We start from the raw sequence: 20,340 nt of genomic DNA on the forward strand, positions 1-20,340 counted from the left end.
GCGTATTTACATATGATGATGATATCATTTTTAAGGTGAAATGCAGCAAAATATGTTTGTTAGATTATACAGATAAAACTTTTAACTTCATTTAAATAATCTATATTCTTCACTGGGAGTGTCATTAAGGATAGAATAATTAAACATGTACTACAAAGATATTTTAATGTTCTTTAAACGTTTTGAAGAATTAGGCTTAACGTCTATTACAGAGCTGATTGTACGGCGATCGGTTACTTGGGGTAAGAAAAGCACTGACTGCAGTGACGGCTACGCCAATATACAGTATATTGAATATAAAACAGAAAGAGAAAATAACAACACAGCAAAAAACGCAGCGACAAATTTCGGCAAAAGTTAAATGCTTGTGTCATGAGCACGAGGCGGCTATGCAGTGTCTGCAACGGACGTGGCCATCCACCGTGCATGACATTGGCGGGCAAAGGAGCCACCGATTCTTCCTCTGCCCAGTGCCACCACAAGCCTAGAGCCGCCCCTAAGTACTGCTGCAATAAATTATTTCATCGAAGTGAAACACATGTTTAATAACGTGCTTTAACTCCTATCATCATGAAAATGACATCACGTATACATGCCAGTATTTTAGTTATTCAGAGAGCTGTAATATCACGAATGTAATGGACTCTGTGTCCAGTTGGAGGAAGAGAGCCGGTTTAAGAAGCAAGTAGTGATTCACACACATAGAGCACATAGAAGATCAAATACAAAACAAAGCATTTAATGTGCTACTTTAATTACGATGTGATTTGAGAAACTGGTTAATTAAACAATTTTAAGATGAAGTTTATGATGTTCTACTTTAATGACAAAATAAACTATGTGATTAAAGTGGAAATGTTGAGATTGAAGTTGACATTTCGTGCTTTTTCCCCACCGTGTGCCTTTTTTCTCTGTACCCTAATAAGCTTTCATTTGACACTCGGACAGTGGGCTTACAACTCTGCTTTTCACGGCGACTTTGATATGTGACTTCTTTTTTATTTCCGGCACTGTGCAATTTTGTGGATGTGAGCTTTCAAGTTTCTCCAACACGCTATGTCACTCGATCAACTTCATTTTGTTGATTATACCACGGTTTATTTGAACAAATAGTATATTTTTCCTTTGCCTCCACTTGGTATTCGCTGAAATTCTTATATTTTCCCCCGTGCTTTTCCCATTGTCTTTTCACAGAAGGCTGTGCTTAAGGGCGATTTATATTATTTTGCATATTCAAAGAGGCGTAATTCTGGGAGGAGTTGGGGCGTTACATAAAGCGTGCACGAGCGTTAGTTTTCACGCTGATCGGGATTTATGTAGCGGAAGAACGTGGAAGTTGGAGTACGCACAGATTCCTGCATCTGGATTTTTCTGTGCGTAAGCACATTTCGGCTTTTGTGCTTACGCCATGTTATAGTGCGAGTTCTACGCACGGCGTTATACATGAGGCCCCAAGTGCTTCACCAGATGCAACTTTATAGGAGAATGGCAAAGAGAAAGCCACTCTTTAAAAAAAAAAAAATTCTGGAGACAAACCTGATACCGTCTGCAAGAAACCTACGTATTGGGAAACAATTCATTTTCTAGGAAGACAACACCCAAGCATAAGGCCAAAGTTACATAAGAATGGCATAAAAACAACTGAGATCAGCATGCACATTCCCAGGAAAGACATAATATTTTGGAAACTGGACAACAATTAACTCTTAAAAAGATATCAGTTTGACAGAGTTGCAATAATATTTGTAACAAATCTTGTATGTCACTTGATCGATCCATCTACTGTATGTCAAAGTTTAAGGTAATGAATAAGCATGCATATGTGAATCAGAACCAATATCACAGAATCAACAAACAGGTGTTCATCAATGCAAACTGTATAGTATAGCCAGCATATTACCCTGAACATAGGTAGGACTGGATGGGTTATTTGACAGTGAAATGTCAGACAGGTACACTGAGCTTTGCATTTCATTAACCCCTGGAATATTTACAGGTTTTCAAGCCTGGGAAGATTCAAGACAGCAGGCAGAGACTTCAAGGGCATTGGATAAATAGAGCCTTGCAAAAGATAAGTGGGGTTGGGCACGGCACACAACTCTGAAAGATGATCAGGAACATGGGAAAAGTGAATGTGACTTCAGAAACAGTGGACGAATAGCCATGTCCAATGTCATGATATTACTTTATGAGGTGTTTCTTGTGGCCATAAAAGCGGAAGGGTGATTCTCCTGGAAGTACAGCTGTTGATCATTCACTGTTAAATAAATATGCCCATTACTGGGCTCTACTCTCATTCAGTGTGTGTGTCTTAGTCTTTCCATCTCAGTGATCATTACAGTATTATTCTTGATACCGTTGCAAATGGTCCAGTTCACTGGTACTGTACTTCAGTACTTCATGAGAGAGGCATAAATCTTTAATTTGAACTTAATCACGTCCCTTTGAATATTATGTATTACCCTTGTGGTGAAGCCTTTGCATTAGTATCAGAAAACTATAAAGTGTTGTGGGTGTCGCGTTGTAGCTCAGTTTGCCGTAAAATTGTGATGTCTTTCATTTTCAAACATGGCCTCCTACTCCTAGCTGGAAGTAAGTGTAGGTGCTTCATAAATACTTCGTATGTCCTAGTCTGGGGTAGGACAAATTCTTATCCCTATTCAAACTTTTAGTACAATTGTTTGGAATAATTCTGAGATGCTTGGTAAATATGGGCACAGATCTTAATCCAACTAATGACCCCCAAGAAACCTGACAGAACCTGGGCAGTTTTGCAAAGACAAATGGGGAAAAATGGCAGTGCTCTGATGTGCAAAGTCGACGGAGAGAGACCGATCCACACATACTCTACGATTTCATAGTTACTGCCAGTCCATGATGTCATGGCATGTAGCATTTCAAGGGGCTGCGAATTGCCCAAATAGAGTGAAATGCATTGTCCAACTTTGTCATGGTGCAATCAGTGTCTTGCATTGTGCTGTTCTATGATATAAAAAGAATCAAGCATTGCTCATGAAATTGTCACCAGTGAATGACATGCAGAGAAGCAAATACTGTAACTGTTTTTAATAGAATGGAATTTGGACCTTGAAATGATCTGTAAAGAAGGATGAGGTCTAGTATTGATTTATGTGCAAGACCTATTGTGAAATGTCACTTGATTGTGAAATGTCTGCTTTTGAACTGAAGTGCAGGTGTTATATGGGGACAAAGCTCATCAACTATGTTTCATTGCTTAGCATCATGCCGGCACTGGTTGCTTCATGGGCGTCTCAAATCTCCCAAACCTTTTGATTGTGTGTCATTTCCTTGCAGTATTCAATGCTTCGTTGAATACAGCAACCCCATGATCTCCAATTGAGTGTCTAAGCTTCACGGGAGTCACATTTACAAGATTACTGAGATTAATAAAGGTAAACTGCTCAATTTAAGTTAAAATTGTATGCACTGAGTTAAGAGTTTAATTTTTGAGTTCAATTTTTTCAACTACATATGGTGAAATTTGACTTATTCCACTGCAAATGTGACATTACTTTTGTAGGGGGTGCAAACACAAGTCAAACATTTTGTAAGGGTATGGGGTATAGAAAAGGTTGTGAAACACTGCACACTGATTATGGATTATAAAAATTATATGTATATGTTTGTGTGTGTATTTTATATACAATATATATGTATATATATGTATACATACCTACATACATACAGTACATACTAGGGGGTTCCCCCCGCTTGCTTTGCTCGGCAGCCACTTCACATCTCTGCTGCACGCGTTAAGAAGAGGGGGGCTGAACACACCCCAAGTAGATGCGGTCACTCCTCCGAAACCCCTTCTTAAACAGTGATACAAAACAAATGCAGGTTTTTTTTTACCTCCTCTTTGCTCGATCAGCTGCTGGATTGCTGCTGCTGCCATGCCACATGATCTGCATCTTGCACGGTGCTTCGAATATTTAAAAGCCTGTACAGCAACTGTCTTACACTTTGTGTTTTATTTCCAGCCCCATGCGTAGTTAAATCTTTTGGCACAAAGTCCCGTCTCACGAGACATGATATTTTTTAGTTTATAATTTAAAAACATAAGAATCTGAAAATCTAACAACATCACATTAAAGTTCAATAAATTCTGAAAAGAATGATACCAAACATATATATGTAGGTATTAAAATAAGCCAGATAAAAGCGCCACCGTTGCAATTTTAGGTTTAGGATTATATATATATATATATATATATATATATATATATATATATATATATATATATATATATATATATATACTATATAATCCCACTTTTGTTTTTTCTTAGTTTGGAAAAGGGTGCCTTGTACATGCTTAGTAAACTGTATTCATCTACAGGAAGAAAATGTTCTTTACAAAACTGTGTTTTACTTTGATGGCATGTTTCCATTATTTCGTTAGCATTTGACTTAGAAAAAATAGTTACTAGATTTAGTAATTATTTACAGTATGTGCTAATGTTTGGTTATTAAATTATGATGTTATGTTGACTTAATTTTATTTTTCACAACTTTATTCTGTTCCACTGAATAAATAAAAAGTAATGTCAATCAAATTATAATGCTTTTTGTAGGCAATTTCAGGGGTCATGTTAAAAAGGTAGTCTTTATTCTCACTTAAAAAGTGGCCAATAAAGAAGTATTTAGGGAAACCAATGAAAAGTGGCTTGTTTGTTATGCACAACATTGTGTAGTTGCATGTTAATCTGAAAGATTCATAGTTTTTTAAAAAAATGCCATATTTTACTTTTCCCTGTCAAGTTTTTAATCATATTTACCATATTCTATCTGAAAACTATAATTCTTAAGTTTCACCATTCATACTCTTAGTAAAATATTAGGTTACAAATATGTACAGTGCATTTATCAAAATAAATCATCATATTAAGACTCAAAAAATAGAAGCAATGAAAAAGTAAATAGCAAAGAAGGATACTCTGAATTAAAATTTACTCAGATTCATAAAACTCAGTTAGACTTTAGTTTACATAAAACAACCTAAACAAGTATGTACAGTATAGATAAATTGAAAAACAACAGAGACTTACCATTAATTTTATCTCATGACTTTCCTTTTTTATCGATGAGAGTACTGTAAGTAACTGATGGCATTAAGTCAGAGCTCCTATATTTAGAGTAAAAGTCCAGTAATTATTCAAAGTGCACAATATGAAGTGTTAAGAAAGAATGTAAAAAGTGTCTTTTATAATAGACCCACTACATTGAGAAGTAAAACAATTTACTTTTACTGACACAAGAATTGTGATGTCTTTTGATCAAGGAGTCAACGTTTTAGATGTTGGGTGTAAAAAGTTGCTTTGTTGTTTATAATCACTGTTGTAAGTCAGGAGCCGAGCTGCTTTGGTTGTATCTTTCATGTGGAGCTTTTCAGTTGAAAGCCTGTCTCGTGGGCTCTGAAGTGGGAAAATAAGATTAGATTGCAGAAGTTGGTGAACGTGGGTTGTATTTAAACGTTTTCAGATATTTATGCCGTTGGCTATAAGTATTAGGGGCAGCTTTAAGTCAGTTATATCAATTAACTCCTTCTTGAAATCTTTTAAAAATATCATCTACCACTTAATTGTATTTGCGACAGGATGAAAAGTATAGATTGATTTAAAATTACAATGCAATAATATTATAACAAGCTTTTACAACAAGCAATCAACTGGTTTTCAGAATAAGCCTGCCTATTGTGCTCACTTTGTTTTCAGGGTACAGACAAATATGATAAGGATAAAATATTACTTAAATGGCTTATTGTTATAAAAAGCATAATGATTCAAAATAAAAATAAAGAGCAGCAGTAAGCCATGCATGATTTTTCTGCACAATATGTAATGCTGGCACATGACAATATTCAATGTTAATTAAAAATACCTAAAGTGAATTTGCATATTTTAAAGTCCATATTTCCAAAGCTCTAATTAACTGTAAACAGTATTATTTATATACAAGGTAATAAAAATAAACTATTATGTTTTTAATAACATGAAAAGGACTGAGATGTAGATGTTCACCATTATTTTGAATTGCTGTTCAAGCACAACTTTAAAGATTAAAATTTGTAATGCATTTATAATCTATATGACCAGCCCACAAAAAGTTGGAGTGGAATACTTCACGTGTTTCAATGATATAATTATATACATTATAAACATATAAATGTTATATACAATAAAGAACATTTGACTTACTTGATTCAATGCAAACATTAAAAAAACATAATTTATGTTAATTTCCGTTGGTGTCAATGCAATCATATAATTAAATGATGGGATAACCTTAATTAAATATTTGTTTTTTATAATCTGCATTATATATTACTTAACAATAAAATTATTTGTATTGAAATTGACTAATAATTAATGTAAATGTAAATCTTATAAAAATATATATCACTTCATATTCTAAGAAGGACATACCCACCTACCTGAATCTTCTTACTTATTTACAACTGAATGCACATTTTACTTTGAATGTAGTTAATGTACTTATCTGTTTTTATTTCCCCAAGGTTTTATATAACTGACCATTAGTACATTGTTTTGGCAAAGCATGAAAGCTGGTTCATTATTGCACACTAGAGGGCACTTAGCTCAGCAAAGCTGCAGGTATACAAATGTCTAGCTCACTGCATGAAAATCTACTACATGCTGTAACCACTTGAAAGGCTTCCGGCAGTTTTCTTTGTCCTTTATTAATTTCATATCTAATTTCATGAACTTGTTGCTTCATAGAGTAGAGTGGCTCATATGATTATTTAGCATAAATATAACATTACCTCCATCTTTTCTCTTTAGAGTCATTCATTTGTTTTTCATTGTTCCTACACTAGATTATAAACAATACAAATCAATTACAGCCAAGCAGTGCCTTACAATTCCATACCTAATGCTTTTTATTATCTGTAAGCGCATTACCATTATTGTTCATGCTTAAATAGTGCAATTTCTCATACAAAATGCAAATCTTCAGATTTCACAAATGTGCATACATTCCTTGATATAACTGAATAATTTCAGTTAGTGTTTATTTTTAAACAATGTAGTTACACTGATTAATAATTTGTTTACCTCTTTTTACAGTATTTTAAAAAGATGTAAAAAATATATAATTTACCAATGAAATAAGAAGATTATTTTATTTTCTGGTTGTTACTGTGATATTCCAGTATGGCTTTAATAAATTAGAATTTTTTTTTTTATTGGCACGCACACTCTACCACATGTAGGTATTTTTATGAATATATTTATATTAATACACTACACAAAGCAATGCACTGGAAATCACTAAGTAGAGGTCCCTAACTTGCATATGCTACTTTTGGGAAATATTCAAACTTCTCAGAATACTTAGACTATTTCAAGGATTTCGTTTTATTGTAAATGTCTACTTTATTTTGTAACTATTCTCTCAGTGTGACTCCCACAGCAACCAAGAATATTTTCACTTACAGAAGATCACATACAGCGTATCACATTTCAGAATGTGCTATAAAATGCTGCTGGTTTCTTCATATATAGTGCCTTTCTCGGTTGACAAGCTAAGAATATTGCACATCTTACTAATCAAATAAGGTAAGAGTGAAACACGGAATGCATACTTACCAATTCTGACATCGACCATTCTTTGATTTTACTGTTTAGTGGGTTTTTAAGTATCCTGATCATTGTATTTTAAGGTAAACTATAAGTAATTATACAAGCTGTGTCAGACAAATGCATCTAGCCACTTTACAAGTAAATCCTGATTTTTGTTGATAACTAAACGTTCTGTAGAGTAAATGAGGACAGAAAAGTGGATTCTCGCATTTAACTTCTTGTAGCATTTATCATGTAGGACTGTGAAGGATATTTTCTAATTATTTTTAATAAATACTCAAAAAAAAACTTAAAATATGTGCTGTTTTTTAATATAAAAGCTACTCTATGGAAATTTTAATGAATTATGCTGGTACAGAAATAGTAAATGGTACTATATTTTTAACACCATATCATATATATTGATCCAATTTCTAATTACTTTGAATAACTACTAATTACTTTGGAGCTAACTTCAGCTCTTTGTGATGCAAAATGAAATTAAACCTAATCCTAGTGTTGTTTGTGTCAAGGTGATCAAATTTTACAATTCTTTATTCTACTGTGGAAACACTGAGCTGGATTACATGTCAAGCATAATGTAAGTGGCTCGACAAATTCATAATTTTCATTTTGTACGAATCCTTTATATAAAAAAAAGTACTTGCAAAAACGGATTGTGTTCTATGCCATGCAAGGCACTATATAGACATCGACGTATGTTCAAATAGCTCAGTGCTGAAATATATCCTTAAAATATACAGTAAAAATAAGAGAGCAGACACATTTTCTTTTTAAAAACATATTGCACCTGCCCACATACAATGTTGTAGACAATCATTATTAAGCTTGACTGGCTATTACTGCCGTAGAAATAAGATTTCTACAAATGATGTATCATGGCTAACCAAAAGACGTGCAGGTTGTGTGTACTGAAGCAGAACTGAGCATCACTTAAATATATGAAATCGGTTGTGAAATTGATAGACTTCAGCTGATGTTACACTCTGCAAAATACATTTACGCGAATTACAAATGCACATAGACAGACTACCATTGTTCAGTTTGCTGGTGGAATAAACCTCAACGTAATATTTATAAAACAAAGAGCCACCTGTAAACGTCGATGCAACGAATTATAGTGGAGGAGGGATGCCATGTAATGAACTTGGCAGAGGTGCACGTCCTTATATTTCTTCACGAAATTACGTGTTACGGTAGCACTCTTTACCTCGCAGTTATATCGTTTAAAAATAAAAAGGCAAAATCGTATTACAGTATACCAGAACTCGACGCTGTAAAGAAAGTATACCAGTGAAAATGATAAGAATTCTGAAGCAGACTTGTCAGGCACCTAATGATGCGACATACATTAATCTTTAAACCTTTACTTACACAAATTATAATCCCAGGACTGAGCAACGGAAAGGCTGAAAATGATTAAGAAAGCGATTGCTAGGTCGGGTTATGTCAAGAGCGAGACTAAAAGAAAGGCACCGCACCGCTGCTGTTCTGCCTCCGAGGAAGGAAAGATTTAAGACTTGTAGCGTTGTGCCTACCGCGGCTGCTTATGAGGCTGTCATTCACAATGGGAAATGTCTGAAGAAATAATGCCCTTTCTCATACCGATCCCGCTAATCAATAAGGTGTCATAAACTAAAGAACTGTGAATATAAATATACTTCTCGACCGCGTTAAAGGAAAATGGCATTCCGTGCCTTTGAAAGCTGAACTGCGAAGCCATAAAAGTTGCGTATTCCCCTGATGGAGACGCGTGCATTAATTTCTAACCAATGGACCAGCCTCCAGATCGGCCCAATGAGAGCTGCGAGGAGGAGGCTCTTCGCTCCGCTTCGAACTCTTCTGCACATCTCTCTACAGTTGCATTCACCAGGCTGGATCGCTGGAGATGTATAGCTCTGTATGTTCATGTATATGCTTTCCAATGTCTGCAGCATGCGGTGACATACCGTGATCATCCATCCAGACTCACGGTGCATTGGTCGTTGATCATTTCTTGGATATACCGATCTTTTTATTTCTCTCATCATGCTGCAAAGAGTAAAATATGACTGTAAGTACTTGGGTGATAAATATACAAGTAAAGGCTTAATATAACCTGAGATGCGTGCTGGTGCATAGTATTGACATCATGCCGATTACCTTGTGGGTTTGAAATGCGCATTTATTACCAATCAGCAACATGCTATCTCTGCTTTTAAATGTCAAAGAGTTACATTTTATCATGGTTTTACAACACTGTGCTTACACAGTGGAAAATGCAAACACCTGCTTGTACCTTTAGAAAGCCGATATGTACCTTTTATATATCAAATATCAAATGAAAGACGTCTAACAGCTTTGATTTACAAATAAACTTCATTTACTTGTTTTTTTGCTCCTTTGCCAAAACACCCATCAAGTTCTTGCATATGGAAAAGAGAAAGATAATTAGTAAGACCTTTTCATGCTGGGGCTGCGCTTACAAAGAAATTAAAAGGCATCTCCTGATTAGTGATCACCGAGGTGGCAGAAATGTTAAAAAGCACGCGTACTTTGAAACGCTCTTTCGTTGTTCATTCCGTATTGAGATAAATCACTGCTAAAAAGAAAATCGCGGCATCTGTGCTTGCCGAATAACTCTTGTTAAGTCGGTAGAGACCTTTTAAAAAGAAAGACGTCGTCATTCAGTGTCTTTAAGGTTACAGATACATCCTCGTTTAGTGTGTCACTTTAGTTTTATTTATTTATTTAAATAAAGAATGCCCATTGTCATATGGCTGTGAAGAAGTACGTTATTTAGAGTTTTAATCATTTTGCATTCTGCCTTTAAAAGTTTACAGTAAAAAAATGTTTGCTAACTTAATTACATTCTAAAAAGGGCGAATAGAGTTTCTTCAGGCAACGTTTTTGGCTTTGTAGATTTTACATTCACATAATCATTGAGGCAACAGGAATTTGGTCCATAATCGATCAATCAGGCTTGGCAGATGAAATATATCAGCAGTGAGCGTGAAATGCGAGCAATTATTCAAATCACGAACGTGTATTTTGCTAAAAGACTTCAGAAGATTACGGGGACTGTTTAAAACAATTCCACCAATAAAGGACCGTGCGTTAGAAACTTCATTACCTGACCGAATAAACCTGAGGACTCTGAAATGCTAAGACTAGGCTAAGATTAACGCGTCGCATATGCTAAACGCTTTACTTTTTGAAATTCATCTCTTGGAATTAGAACGATGCCCTTTACCTGCCAGTCTGTCTCTGGAGTAGCTGGGGGATGGCGGCTGCAGTCCGGTGAGGCTACTATCAAGTTCATACAAAGGGATGTTAAATTACGGACGTGCTTAGGGCAATCCGTGTACTGATATCCTACAACGCTTTGATGCATGGGTAAAAACTACACGCACTGCCTTTACATAAGATTTTGATTTGGGCACGAAAGAAGTAAATTGTTATCACCTCTCATTGTACTTTCCAACGAGACAAATGGGATAGTTTTAATAAAAACTAGAACAAGCGATTATTTTCTGTAGCGTTTCTGTAATCAGTATTGTAGACGTTGTGTTCATGAGGTGACTATGTACATAATCTCATTCGTGTCACTAAACATGGCAAATGCTGCATGTGTATCAGTGGGCTGCATTTTGTTATTCCTGATACCATCTGTATACCATTTGTGTTTTCTTCTTTAGATGTCATAGTATGATGGGGATGTAGTAATAAATATGAAAGCAATATACTGAGTGAAAGCAATCATTGGTGTGGATATGCAAAAATGAAAGTGATGCCTCTTTGTCCAATGTCTTAGTAAGGCATACTTATTGAAGTGGCATGGGCCCTTGTGTCTAATAGGTACATCTCATTATAGTCAAGGGTAATGGATGTGCTTAGGAAAAAGTCCTTGGTGTAGTGCATTGCTTGAGATGCCTGTTGTTTGTCTTCGCACCTTCCATTCATTGGTGGATTTTGTCAATATTCATCAATTTGAGTTTTTAAAGGAAAAACAGCACTACCCTTCACATTAGTCAAGATTTTATTTCAATGTGTAACAGAGACTCTGCTTTGAACAATCTTGGAGCGATCGCCCTGGTAGGCTGTTTGTCAGTTTTTATCTAAAACAGCTAGACTATCATGTTATGTGCCCTGTGGAAACTAAAAACTGAAAATGGAAATCTAATTTATGGCAAAAAAGATGTATAGTAATTGAAGACAAAGACAAATTACACATAAAAAGCCTAATAGTAACATAACTCAGTGGGTTATTTATTGTCTACCCTGTTCAGTTTTATTTAATCATTTTATGAGTTTGACCATTCGCTACAGAAGTGTAACACGTTCATATTTCATATTGTTTCCCACATAGGTGCTTAGTTATTTTGTAATGTCTCATTTAATAAAATGCAATCCTCTAGGAAAAAAAAAATGTTATTGGCCACTACGCTCTTTCTGTTTTTGTTCTGTTATGGAATACCAAGGGGCATTTTCATAAGGGTATGAAAATGTCATAAGATTAAAGTCCTTTAAAAGCAATTCAGAGTCACATAGAACTGCTAAATAGCTTTGGAGGATATTTTCATAAGCGCTTTTATAAGCCGGCAGAGGACTTTCATAAGTCCTTAAAGGTATTAAGATGTCCCAGGATTAAATATTTTTCAGTGCTTCTGTATGTAGTATAAGTAAAGGGCATATTTAAGGATATTTTCCTATGATAGTGGGACAATTTCATGTTGTATTAAAACCTTTTCTGAAGTAGTATTGTCAAAGTTTAAAAGATGTTTGCCAAGTTTTTAATGTTCCAATGATTTAAGCAATTACAACTTCTTTAATGCTGTTGAAAACATAATAGATTGTACTACTAAACATAGACTCATTAAAACATTTTAAACACATTTCCAAAAATTGCATGCAAATGCTTCCATTAGTTAATAAGAAATCTGTAAATATAAAGTGCTTATGCAGTACAGACTATCATATACTATCATTAATTTAAAGTTTTTTTGAACACTGGTAAACACGCATGATGATCTAAAGAAAGCCCTCTAGTAACTCAAAGGAATTAATGTCCGTATAAATGTGCCTACATGCATTTGTGTGCATGAGTTTAATTTAAATTCCAAGAAAAGAATGCAGTTGTAGATTAATCAAATATTGAAATTACCACTTAAAGATCTTTAGCCCCTTCCTCCTAAAAAACAACATTTGTGTAGATTTACAGCTACAGTAGACAGCTGTTGATAATGTGAATGCTGTACTAGGATGGTATAAATGTGTGACAGGAAGAGAGATTTCATTTTTATTCAAGTTGGACAAGTTAAACATTGTATTTTAATGAAAATACTTTTGAAAATTGTTAGAAGTAAATTAGATTGTGTGAAACTCAAAATAAAAAAGTTAAACAGTGCACTTAGTTAAACGAATACGAGCAAAGCAAACTTGCATTTGTAATTAGGACAACAGATTAGCAATAGACATCACAGTTTAACTGCATTTAATTAAGAGTATATAATAGTAATGCTAAATAAATCATTCAGCATTTTGCCACAAAATAGGGATTACTGTTACCAAAGCTAGTTTATAAGTATGGCAGGCCTGAGATGTCTTGCTGTGTTACTTAGAATAAAAACTACTTTATAATTTATCCATAGAGTGTCTGAGTAGGTTTAACCTTTAATTGCTTAGGTTTGATTTCTATGAAAAACACTTTTTTCACTGTTTATACAAAGAAGAAGGCTTACAAAACTGAAAACAATAATAGGAATTGCTTACTGTTATTAAAATACTGTGTTTTTAAGATGTTATATTCAATTAAAATACACTCAGCTGTACAATGTATGGCATATGGAGGACACTGGTGAAGATTAATAGTGATTGAGTGCCAAAGTTGTATATTACTATATTTTTAAATTGTTTTAGTTGTCAGTAGTGATAGGTTTCAGATATTTCAAGAAAGTGAAATATTAAAAAGTTTTCATACATGCTTCAACTGTGTTGGTAAAATAGTGAAAATAAGTCAAACATTGTGCTATATTCATTAATCAATTATTTTCCTATTAAGGTGCTAAGTTTCTATGTGGTTTATATACTGTTATGAAATGTCTGACCAGGTGCCCTGTAAAACAATAAAGGGCTTCACGTATTCAAACTCATGGTATATATAAGATGTCAGAAAGATTTGAATACATTCCCAAATACTTTTTTTTCAATTCAGAACAGCAGTAAGTGTTGCCTCAGCATTGTTTTAGTGTTATAGATTCTTCTGAGAATTTTCTATTTGTTTATTTTCCTGTTTTAGAAAACCCTTCTCTGCAATTACCTGTAAAGCATTGCAATGCACTTACAGAAGCAGACTATTTGACAAATGCTTCTTGGGATCCAGCAATCAGCCAGACCGGCAGTGACAGTACAAAAGCATTATTTATGCGGTGGCCAATACATGTTGACATGAGATAAGGTCTATGTATTCAAAGGAACATTAAATAAATTAGCAAAATGGAAAAAAAGGGAAAAAAGGGAAAGCTTGTCACACAGTCTGTGGTGTGCAATTTACATCTAAGCACTTGTGTCATTTATTTAATTATTTCTGGTATGTATGCATGTATTTATTTATTTATTTATTTTGTTCTTAGCTCAATCCTATATGAAAATTGAAGGGGCTGTCACTGAGGTCAAGTAGGGTTTATTGACAAAAATTTCAATTAGTGTGTTTTCTACATGATTTATGGATCTTAAATGATATAATCAGCTATACATTATATATATTATGCAATGGTGTTCTATAATCAGAATTTTTTTGTATACTTACAGGGCATTTCTTGTAAGAATCCTACCAATGGCTGCTGTTGCAAGACTTTCATATTTTATTTATGTTTGGCGCAATGGAAGCATGCTGTGTGGCTCTGAGTGAGCTTTATTGGACAATGCATATGAAGGCTGGAAGCTTTACAAGTGAGAAATAAAATTTTCTCAAAGAACCTTTCTTCTCTGGGGAATAATGCTAAAACGGTTGGAGGAAATGTTGACAGATATATGGACTCCATTGTTAATTCTATGGATTACACTTTTCCCTTATATTTCTATGGCTCCGGTCAACCAGTTAAAAAGTTTACAAACTGGATCCTTTGTGGGTCAGCAAGGAACAGGCGAGAGACAAAGAAGCTTGAGCCGTGCCAAGAGAGGATGGGTTTGGAATCAAATGTTTGTGCTAGAGGAGTTTACCGGTCGTGACCCAATTCTTGTTGGCAGGGTAAGTCAGTAGATTATTATGACTGTCTTTTGTTTAATCGATTTTTCATTTAAAATCAGAGAAAAATGAAAATTCTGCATCTAGCAACGGAAGCTGTTGCTAAGGTGGCTTGTATATTTAGAAATCAGTGTCTATTTAGCTGCAAACATTTAAAAACTATTTACTTTTTGGGCAAAGTGATGTAAAGTAAATATTTTTAAAACTAACCTCTGATCTATTTGTTTCTCTTCAGTAGTTTCTTAGTGTCAGTGTTTTGTATTGAAACGTCATTTGAAGTTACTATATGTGTCACAAATTTATCCTCCTTGCAGGAAGTTAACGGACACAGTAAACTGAGATCCTTTCTGTTAAAAATTATCTTCTGCATTTATTATTGGTACATGAAAATGCTTAAAAAAAAATGGCAAAACTAGAATTGTGTTGGCCAATAAAAACCAAGCAATGTGAATATAATATAAATCTTTAAAATCACAAAATGTTTGTAGGTTGCATTTGCTTGACTTGTTAAAGTTTATTTTACTATTAAGACCTGTACTATACTGCACTATTAAGATTTGCTGTATTCCCATCTTCTAGCACCACAGGTCACCTCTAACAATTCTTTACTTTAAAGATGTGTGATGAGAAATGTAGACCTTGTTGCCTTATGTCACCCTGGTGAGGCTTATTATGGGTGTTGTTTGTCTTGTGGGTACAGAATGCAAAAATGGAATTTGGAAATATGAATTGATATGGCTTGCAATACATTTTTTTCATTGAGGGAGTGAAACATTGTAAGACTGATAGATTCAGGTTTGAACTTTTTTATAAATCCACCACAATCATACTAAAATACACTTTAAAAAAGCAAAGTTACTGTACACAACAATTGGTCTTTCAGCCCAGGTGTGGTGACTTTTATTTACTTAAATTCTTATTTCAGTCATTAACATTTCATCAGTAGTACAAGTACAGCATACCAGAAATCAGTGGTTATCTGGAGTTTCCACAAATCATTGTGTATTATCAGAGCCATTTGCTTACTTCAGAATAAAGATTAAAAGGAAAATTAAAGCATTTGACAAATATACAGTCAGAAAAGTTATGCTTATCATATTATGCATGTTTCATATAAAGCAGCTTAATCATCTTTAATGATCATTGGGCAGAACGGTTTATAATTTATAGTGTAAGTTAAAAAAGTATTTTTCCTTAAGTAGCAAAAATGAAATACAGGGACTCAAGTTGCTATTAAAGAAATACTACCATAATTTATAGTTAATAAGATGCCACGTCAGTTTTGTTTAAAATACGTATTCTTTTCTTTCAAATAAAGGAAAGTGGCACTAATACATTTTTGAAGTTCTATATTTTTTCTTGTTCCTTGTTTTTGGGACCTGACCTTGTGTTTTTTTTTTTCTCTCTTTGTACATCATTCTTAAGTATTTCCTTTACTTCTTTTGTAATCACCTTTTTATTTTGTAAAGACAAATAAAAGGAGAAAAACAACAAACAATTATAATATAGAAAAGAATCCAACTCTTCTTATTCCACCCTGTCCCAGAAAAAGAAACTCTTATCAGCACCAGTGTAAAGGTACTCTCAGATTATTACTACAAATTTACAACCTGGTGTATTTTAGATCAAAGAAATTGCACAATACTGTTAATTGCTAGTTTATATTTTAATATTAAATAATAAATTTCTGCTCTAATTACCAGACTAGTTTACACTCAAAAGTGCTGTAATCTAGGCTTTAATATATATTTTTTGCTTTACACATAATTTCAAATTATTTTCAGTGTACCTCTTTTAATGGGGTGCTATTACTTTACAACATGTTAACCTTAAACTTACACCCGAAGCAATAGCCATAAGTTGGAAACTTTAATATGGTATGAGAATAAATTGTACTTTTAGAACAGACAGGGGGCATTGTTGTCTGTAGAAACACTATTGCAAGATGCAAAGCACACAGTGGCACTATTTTCTTTACTTGCAGAGCAAAAATATAGAACTGGCTCTTTAAGCCATAGAGCAGTGCATGATTTTTCAAGACACCCTTTGGATCAAATAGTCCCATTTTGTCTGTCCCAATGTGTGGCCTAGATGGAGCCTTCTGGTTTTTGCAGTGCAGAGTTGATTTATTAATCAGTGAAGCTCTTTTGCTGTGTATTGCATTTTATTTAGGAGGTCAACCTTTCATACTTACAAGTGCTTTTAAAGGACACCAAAGGTATTATATTGCATAATCTGCTTTATTTATTATTATTAAAACTTAAGAAAATTTTGCATTTGTTATTGTAGGGCCTTAATGATAATATATTGGGCTCCACATGACTAATACACCCTGTAGCTATGTTTACACGATTGCTCTGATAATTGGTCACTACTTTCAGAAACCTAGAAGCAAATATCATTTTCACTTTTACACTATGCTGAAAAGTACAGTTTACTGGTCTCTGTTTTTAATGTGGCATAGACCTGAGATTTTTAGATTATTTTGGGGGTAAAACCAATTCATTTTCCAAATACTGTGGTTCCTGTAAGCCAAAAAAAAAACTGCCAAGGTGGCAAGAACAGTGCAGGCAAGATGACACTGCCTTTGTTGAGCTGTAGTCCTGCCACAAGGTTAAATATTTATAATAACTGCTTGTGGGGGACAGATAAGTTATGTGGTAATGAGAGATAGCAGCCTGCAGAGCTGCTTCAGATAGAGGTACAGACATCATAAACTCCCAAGGCCCATTCTATTTCTTTCACTTAATTATAAAATGAATTAACATGATGAAGCAGTGTGATTAGAATGGGACACACTCTTCATATTACTGTGTTTCTGGTATTCAGAAGCTGTTTTGCTTATCCTCAAGCTAAGATGAATCCTTTATATTTTGCCCTTAGCATTACTTTATTTTTACTTTGTTGTAAAGCAGCTTCCAATATACAGATAATGATTATTTAAATACTGCTTAATGGAAGTTAAAACAGGCAAGGGATAAAAGTTGTAGAGGGTAGTGTTTGACATTCATTTTGTTGCTACTTGTTGATAAATACTAAAAAATATAGCTTCCGGTGTAATCAAATTAAAAGCAATTCTCTGAAGCTTTCAAAGGTGCATTGAATATATACCGATAAATGAAGTATTAGAATAAATAATAAACTTGTATGTTGTCATAGGGGTACAAAGCAACATACGTATTTGCTTTGATATCCACTCACATCATCAAGACACATGTTTTACACTGATTGCACACACTAAATTTGTCCAGGGTGACTGAGTGTGTGTGTGTGAAATAAACCTGCCATTTTATCCATATTTGTTTTTTTCAATGCACCCAATGTTGTCTACTGCAACCCTGTACTTGGTTAAGATGTCTTGAGATGAATGGTTAAAAATGTGCAATAAAATTACTTCTTAGTGAATAAATGTTAACTCCTTTTGTAAACTTTGCTTAAATAAATAGAACATAGTGGTATAAATCAATAAACAAACATGCAAAATTCATAAAAGGCACATTGTTTTAGTCAAGCATTTTTTATTTTGCTTATTTACAATACAGCTTATTTTTGTACTGCAGTCTTCACTGACTACAGGTTCAGAGTGCTATGAAAAATCTCCAGTTAAAAAATATATACACTAATTACTAAATACAGAATTAGTATAGGGTGGTCCAGATCTAATTATGCAATTTCCATTACGCTATAACTTATTAAGTTTATTACATAGAAAATCGCCCGAAAAATCCCAGACCATCAACAAGTGCGCAAACTGACGACATGAAGAATCGTCTTCGCGCCGAACTGGAATCGTCCCTGTATAAATCAAAGTCATCCAGATGATCTGGATCTGCATAATTAGATCTGGACCACCCTGTTCATACTGTATATGAAAACAGAAAGCAAAGTAGAAATTTATATAATGGTTATTTTATAATACATGCAGAACATTGAGAGTCATTGTCCCAAATTGTCACCTCTAAATGCTCTGCTTAGCCCTTGAAAGTATGTCCTTTATTTGGTATAAATTCACTCTTCTTGAAAAAGGCACCTTTGAGCTTTAGGGTGACCAATTTTTAGTTAGGTGTGTAGGATTTTTGTGTTTTTACCTGCAGAAATAAAGGAGATCCCTGTGAGTATGTGTATGGTTGTATATTAAATGTTACAGAATTGTAAAGATTTAATGGTAAAACAAGAAATGGGTGCAGTCATTTAGTAATTGTGTAGTCCCAGGTGATACTACAGTTTAATAACTAGTACTGTACAATATGCAGGGAAAATGTATTTTTAGAAATTCAGAACTGTAGGCGAAAATAGACATCTTTTTAAATTCTTTGTCACAGATATTTTCTGGTGATCTTTTTTCCACTTAGTAAATTACAGAATGGTTCTATTATAGTGTTTTGGTTCTCTGACATAGCAGAGAAAACTGAAATGTTGGAAACCTGACAAAAGTGTTTAATAACCACAAAAGGAAAGCTGCTAAGTAATTATTGGATTACCCACCAACTACCAACAAAACGGACCAGCCATGTTTTTGGACTTAAGACCACAGAATGGGGGCTATGAATGGATTATCATATATGGAGTTAAACAGCATTTATTAGGCATGCATAAGTTAAAGAAAGAGTGCACCTATTAGAACAATATACAGTACTGTATGACCACATACCTGCATTTGAAAAGACAATATCTTTTACAGTTAGATCTTATTATAAAAAGGGTTTTGGTTATAACATTTTGATATTTATTTGTATTAAGGAAAATGGCCAGTTTATTAAGTAACTATTAGCTAAGGTTTTTTTCCCTCAACCAGGCAGCAAATTCCTTTCTTGATTCCACAGTGTGTGACAATGTGATCAACCTCTGCCACTTGGTGATGTTCTGCAGTAAGGAGATTAGTTGCTGTTGTGTGTTAAGGATGACTGATAGAGTGAACTGTCACTGCCACATAAATAGCTTATTAAGCAAGAAGAACTGTCTTCATCATGTGATCGGGGCAACCCTGAAGAAGGATAGCCTTGGCAGGATGACCATACCTTGTGAGATGTATGATGTTGCCATGTTTTAAGCAAGCAGCATATTCAAGAATTTATTCACATTGATATCTGCTTATAAATGATTGTCCTTAAAAGCAGAAAAAGATTTTTTAAAAGCAAGAAACAAAGAAGAGAGAAAATAGGATTTGACTATACAGGATTTTTGGACACGTTAAACAAAGCTAGATTGTCTTTCGTAGCCAGGAATTTCGGCGTCGCAATTAGGGGGTTTAGGAAAAAATACCGTACTTTAGTTTAAATATGAGCTTTATATACAGTAACAACTGAAGGTGCTTCATAAAGAATATATTGATGATTTACTTTGAAGCCACTTTCAAACAGTATAGCAATGTGCTTTTGTAATAACAAGAAAGAGTGGTGAATTCAAATTTCAAATAAGAATGCTTAAAAAGATCAAGTATACTTATATTTTATATGATATACTTAAGAAGGATCCTCGCTTATCAGCAAA

At 34.1% G+C, this 20,340-nt stretch overlaps 1 protein-coding gene across 1 annotated transcript in view; it reads left to right on the forward strand.

The window, feature by feature from the left end:
* Positions 1–9,490: 9,490 nt before the first annotated feature.
* The window catches only part of cdh8 (cadherin 8), a 357,541-nt gene continuing 346,691 nt past the window's right edge, over positions 9,491–20,340 (forward strand). Inside the window, exons 1-2 of the mRNA XM_039763114.1 lie at positions 9,491–9,678; positions 14,415–14,853. Of these exons, the coding sequence (XP_039619048.1) occupies positions 14,602–14,853 (252 nt within the window). The 5' untranslated portion in view covers positions 9,491–9,678; positions 14,415–14,601. The remainder of the gene's footprint in view (positions 9,679–14,414; positions 14,854–20,340) is intronic.

Source organism: Polypterus senegalus, chromosome 9, assembly GCF_016835505.1.
Source record: "Polypterus senegalus isolate Bchr_013 chromosome 9, ASM1683550v1, whole genome shotgun sequence".
NCBI classification, from domain to species: Eukaryota; Metazoa; Chordata; class Cladistia; order Polypteriformes; family Polypteridae; genus Polypterus; species Polypterus senegalus.